The sequence below is a fragment of the Dipodomys ordii genome, unplaced genomic scaffold, assembly GCF_000151885.1.
Source record: "Dipodomys ordii isolate 6190 unplaced genomic scaffold, Dord_2.0 Scaffold103, whole genome shotgun sequence".
Classification (NCBI taxonomy): Eukaryota; Metazoa; Chordata; class Mammalia; order Rodentia; family Heteromyidae; genus Dipodomys; species Dipodomys ordii.
The window spans coordinates 2,825,215-2,830,991 of NW_012267319.1; the positions used below are offsets into that span (position 1 = coordinate 2,825,215).

Below are 5,777 nucleotides of genomic sequence, written 5' to 3' on the forward strand. Positions count from 1 at the left end.
GTTTGGGGTGCGCCTAGACGGCTTCCTATCTCGCGCTCTCTGTCAGCACTCTAGTTTGGGGTGCGCCTAGACGGCTTCCTATCTCGCGCTCTCTGGGCTCTGACCCAGCCCTGGGTGCCCAGAAGAGCAGTGGCGTGCCTCTACTGCCTGCATGGCGTGGAGCCAGTGCTCGTGCAGTGCTACTGCCTGCATGGCGTGGAGCCAGTGCTCGTGCAGTGCTTCTGGGATATGTCAGGTGGCCTGTGGCATCAACCCTGCTGGACACTGTCCTCACCCAACACGTCTGCCCAGGCGGTACCTGCCCCCAGGGACAGAGAGGACCACTTGCAGGGGGTGGAGCCTTTCTCCATGGGACAGGGACAAACTGTCCCTGGGACACACTGCGCAGGGTGCAGTGTGGCCTCATAACCCTGTGGCTGCGGGACTTCTCTGTGCTGCAAGGACGATCCACGGGGTTCACCTGCAGTGTGGAAGGGGCGGTGTGTTCTCACCAGGCCCTGGGTCATAGGGAGCAGGGGCCCCGGGGGCCTGCTGCTGTACTTGTCCTCTTTCTTCCTCAGACTGGTTGAGCAGCTGCTAGATCTGCTGACCACCGAGATCCTGCACCCGGACAGCGAGGCCCCCAATGGGGTGAAGAGCCACTTCCTGGAGATCTTCCTGGAGGAGCTGAGCAAAGTGGGCGCTGCAGAGGTGAGGCGCCGACCGCGGCCGGCGGGCTCCGTGCTTGTGCCCAGGACTGACCCCGCCCACCTCTCCTGCGTCCTTCCCCGCAGCTCACCGCGGACCAGAACCTGCAGCTCATCGACCCCTTCTGCAGGATTGCTGCCTGCACGCAGGAGTGAGTGTGGCCGCCGGGGCTGTGGGGCGTGGTGGGGTGGTGCTGCCCGGGATCTGAGCCCCGCGCGACAGGCCGTGTGCGCTGCCTCTCTCAGCTCCCTGGTCTTGCATAACATCACCCGGGGCATCTTGGAGGCGATCGTGGAGCAGGCCCCGCTGGCCATCGAAGACCTGATGAGCGAGTTGGATGCGCAGAGCAGAGAGGATGAGGGCTCGGCTGGTGATGACGACGATGATGATGATGACGATGATGATGGTGCCGAGGCTGAGCGTGGACAGGACGCGCCATCCGGGAGCCTGTCTGCAGGTGAGGACCCCAGCACACACACCGCCTCCACGACCGGCCCGGCCAGCCCCGGAGCTCCCCAGGGCGGCTCCCACTGCCGCCCCGGCCCGTGGCTCTTTCACCTGTAGTCCACTGTGGCACAGAGGCGGAAGACTGCGTGTGTGTGTGTATTTGTGTGTGTGTGTGTGTACTGGTAATGAAGCTGTGTGTGTGTGTGTACGCCTGTGTGTACTGGTAATGAAGCTGTGTGTGTGTGTGTGTGTGTGTGTGTGTGTACGCCTGTGTGTACTGGTAATTAAGCTGTGTGTGTGTGTGTACGCCTGTGTGTACTGGTAATGAAGCTTGAATGTGGGGCTTGAGATCTCGCTCTGCTTTCTTGCTCATGGCGATGCTCTGCCACTTAGCCACACCTCCAGTCTAGCATGTTGGCTGGTTAAGTGGAGATTTAATTTTGAGGACTTTTCTGCCCAGGCTGGCTTCAAACCGTGAGCCTCTAGATCTCAGCCTCTTGAGTAGCTGGGATTACAGGGGTGAGCCGCCGGTGCCTGGCCCACAGTCCTTGACAGCACACATCTCCTCTGCTCCCCTGACCCCGTCTCAGCCCCGCTGTGCGTGCTCGCCACTTGCAGCTCCCACACGTGTGCTGGCACGGGCTGCTCCGGTGCCCAGCTGCCTGGGTACCTTGCCCCTGGGTCTCTGTCTCCCTGTCATTCTCTGGACACCTAGCGTACATATTTCTGCTTTTGGGGCCTGGGCCTGGGGTTGGACCCCAGGGCTTTGCGCATGCAAGGCGAGTGCTGTACCACAGCCTTCTGCCTTGTTGCCTTCCATAAGTCACTTCTCTGGTCCTCCTTCCTGGTCCTGCCCCTCTGGGATGGAAGCTGTGCTCTGATGGCCGCTCTGCCCCAGGCTGCGGTCGAGCCTGACAGAGCGGGGAGGGTAAAGGCACAGCCGAACGCACTGCTTCTAAATGGCTGTGCAGAGCCAGCAGCGGTGGCCGTGGCCTGGCCGTGTCTGGAGCCTTGACTCCGGTCCTCTGTTCACTGTTGGGTCTGGTGCCAAAAGGGTCTACCTGAGGCTGGGCTTTCGGACCCCACCTCTGCTGCCTTCGTGAAGGCCTCCGACGGCACAGGCGCCTCCCAAGACATCCTGGGCCGTCTCGCCACGCTCCCCGACACGCGAGGCGCACGGGGCCTTGGGTGCCCAGGCTGGCTCTGGAGTCGCACACACTGGGCGCAGCTCTGGGTTCTTGGTCTCTTGTTCTAGGCTCCACCCGTAGGGCTGACCCTGAGGTGGGCAAGGGGCAGACGGGAGAGGATGGGGAGAACACTGGCCCCGTACTTCAGGTAGGCCAAGGGACGGGGGTGGGGGGTTGGAGGGGAGGGGGTTCCCTGCGTCTCTTTGTCCACGGCAGCCAGGTGTTGAGGTGCACAGAAGCCAGGCCCGACTTCGCCTCGTGGCATCCTGTGCTTCCTGCGGCGCCTGGCGCCTCCTCCCCTGGCATTTGGCCCCTCGTGGGCATGCTGGGCTTCAGTGAGGCGGCCGCATTGAGTGGCCAGTATGTGGCGCGGCAGGTGGGAATTGTCGCGCCCGTCAAGGAAGGTTTGGTCCCTTGGTTGAAACCCTGTCGGGTTGTGTTATGGGGCTTTAAACGTACCCGTGACTGCGCTGGCGCCGCCGTTTCTGGCAGAGGTTGCGGGTTGAGGCCATAGGTGCTGTGCCTCTGGGCTGGGCTGCGCTGCGCTGCGCCGCCCTGCAGCAGCATGGCACGTCCCGGCTACAGTGCCGTTTGTCCAGAAGGGTTGGGACAGCACATGGCATCATGGTTGAGCAGAGAAGCCAGTGCTGGACCCAGTACCTTCCCACCTGAGAGGCCTGCATGGTCATGGTCTGGGGAGGCGGCTGACCTCGCGCCTCCCCCAATCCCATCCCATCCCACGTCTCTCTGAAACAGTTTGACTACGAGGCAGTTGCTAACAGACTGTTCGAGCTGGCCAGTCAGGAGAGCATCCCTTCCCAGAACAGGAAGCGGCTCTACAAAGTGATCCGGAAGTGAGTTGAAGCCGGTGCAGGCCGGCTGCCTGTGCTTCGCACGCTCTCTGGGCGCTGTCCTCCAGTGACCGCAGTGGGGTGGGCGGGAGCGCAGGCTGCTTGCCCTCTGCAGGGGGTGTCTGCAGGCCCCTCGCTGGCCCCGCAGCTCTGTCCGCTGCCACTCGCGTCCCCCCGCACAGCCGGGCTATTGCTCAGTGTCTGTCTTCTCTTACAGGTTTCAGGAGCTGGCTGGAGGTGAGGATCGGGTTGGACACTTGAGTGGCCACCCACGGGTGTGTGTGTATGTGTGTGTGTGTGTGTGTGCGCGCACGCACGCACGAATGCATATCCTATCATGGTGCGAATGGTGTCTGGGGCAGCAGGGTGGGCTGAGGGATGCCACCAGCCTTCTCCATCTGCACAGAGGTGTCACAGGCATGCATCCATCACAGGCCTGGGGGGTGGGGAGGGAAGGTGTCCAGACTCTGGTGTGGTGTATACTTACTTGACCTGCACAAGCTCCCTGGAGGTTTTGGAAGGTTTTGCAGCCAAGCTGAAGGGCATTTATGCAGCAGCTGCAGATGCCATGGGTGACACCTTGTCTGTTACACGCTGGCCTGGGGAACTGTTCCCACCCCCCAGCTCACCTATCCTGATGCCTAAAATACATGTATGATGCCGGCTGCCAGTGGCGCACGCCTGTAAGCGTAGCTACTCAGCAGGCTGAGATCTGAGGAGGCCTGTTCAAAGCCAGCCTGGCAGAGAAGCCTGGGATTCTTAGCCACAATCACACAAGGCATCTGTGGGTGCAGGTGGTCGCACGTGCGCTTGTTGGCCTGGCTTCTCAGGCACAGGGGCCTGCCAGGGTGTGGCCTCATTCCTGCCCGCGTCTCCTCACGCCCAGCCCAGGCCGTTGTAGACCTTGGCCTCATATAGCTCCAGGAATTGGCTTTGGGGTGGCGTGGGTGCGAAGGATGGGTACTGGACGGGTTGGTTCTGGCCAGGGTCACCCTGTGCAGTGCTGCGGCCCTGTGCACATGCGCCCAGCCCACCTCGCCTTCCCAGGCAGCTTCCCTGAGGACGACGTCCCGGAGAGAGCCTACAAGAAGCTACTAGAAGGGAGGCGTAAGCGGAAGCAGAAGAAGAAGAAGAAGAAGAGTTTGCCTCTGTCACCCCAGGAGGGAGGTAGGCCTGGAGGCATGAGGAGGCAGGGGAGCTGCCTCGCTGTCCCCCCTGGTGGGCACCAGCCTGGTGCCCGCTGTGCTGGGCACTGCTCATGGGTTGAAGGCTGCCACCGGCTGGAACTGCCCTGCAGGGGCCTGTGCTCTGCCTGGCGGCGTCCGGCCCTCTGCGTGGAGGCCACAGGAGCGTGGCCGGTGTGTAACGCCACCGCCTGGGCTTGGGGTGTGTTCTGCCCAGGCGGTGGGTGTGTGGGGTGGTGCCCCTGGCCGGGTGGGAAAGCCTTTTCTGTAACCCGCAACCCGTGTGTGCCACACTCCCCCCCCCCCCCCGGGGAATGCTGCTGGGTCCCTTTGGGGGCCTGGGAGTCAGCGCCTGGGCTCTGGCCAGTCACCTCAGTAACTCCCTGGACCACACTGGTTCCACGGCCCTGCCCACCCCCCCCCTCCCGGTCTGTCCTCTTTCTGGAGTTGCAGTCCTCCCTGGGGCCTGGGCTTGGGGGCACGGCACCATCCACGTTGTCCACACTGGCGTGAGCACCCTTGCCCACTGCCGTGGCGTGAGCACCCTTGCCCACTGCCGTGGCTGTGTGGAGGCTGGCGTGCACTCACAGCTGGGCTGCTTCACCAGGGGAAGGAGAGGAGGAGGCTCTGAGTCCTGACCCAGGCATGGAGACCAAGAGGAAGAGGAGCAGGAAGAGGAGCAGGCCTGCAGAGCAGGCAGAGACTGGCCGCCAGAGAGGGGCTCACGGGAAAAGGAGGAAGAAGCCTCAGCAGCTGCTAGGTGCCAGAGCGAAGAAGGCCGGAGCGCAGCAGCCAGAGGGGAAGCGGACGCGGATACCGGAAGGCAAGGAGTGACCAGGCCACCCGGCCAGTCCTGGACAAGCTGGAGCCGGGCTGAATAAAGGCAGAGGACCTGGGCACGCTCCTGCGCTCTCTGCTAGCTTCGAGAGTTCCTTCCTTGAGCTAAGGCCTGTGTATGATGACTGTTGAGTCAGAAATTGACACTCCTGAGGTCGAATTCTACCCACAGTGGGTGTGGTGATGCACGCCTGCAATCCCAGCTACGTGAGACAGAAGGATCATGAGTTCAAGGTCAGCCTGGACTACATAGACCCTGTCTCACAGAAAGAACGACCTACATGGAGATCACCCACCTTGAGCTCCCCACAAAATAAACGCCTTACGAGAGCAGCTTTGCTTCTGCTGTTTGTGGAGTGTGGTGAGGCGACAGGCGTCTCCGGAGCAGAGCCTGTGCTGTCTGGCTTTGTGGGAGTGGAGTCTGCGCCTTCCGGGTGGCCTGGTCCCTCCGTGGCCGGCTGGGGCTCTGAGGTGGAGGGTTCCCGGCTTGTTGCCGGAGGGTGTAGCTGCTGCTGATCTGTTCTCTTGGGCCGTGGCTGAGGTTGGGGGTCCGGTGGGCGCCGGAGCGCGCGGTGGGCTCTGCT

At 62.6% G+C, this 5,777-nt stretch overlaps 1 protein-coding gene across 1 annotated transcript in view; it reads left to right on the forward strand.

Moving 5' to 3' along the window:
* Positions 1-5,226, forward strand: part of Rrp1 (ribosomal RNA processing 1) — a 10,430-nt gene extending 5,204 nt beyond the window's left edge. Inside the window, exons 6-13 of the mRNA XM_013027356.1 lie at positions 561-690; positions 774-838; positions 933-1,144; positions 2,390-2,469; positions 3,078-3,175; positions 3,390-3,409; positions 4,220-4,339; positions 4,964-5,226. Coding sequence (XP_012882810.1) covers positions 561-690; positions 774-838; positions 933-1,144; positions 2,390-2,469; positions 3,078-3,175; positions 3,390-3,409; positions 4,220-4,339; positions 4,964-5,190 — 952 coding nt within the window. The 3' untranslated portion in view covers positions 5,191-5,226. The remainder of the gene's footprint in view (positions 1-560; positions 691-773; positions 839-932; positions 1,145-2,389; positions 2,470-3,077; positions 3,176-3,389; positions 3,410-4,219; positions 4,340-4,963) is intronic.
* The last annotated feature ends 551 nt before the right edge of the window (positions 5,227-5,777 follow it).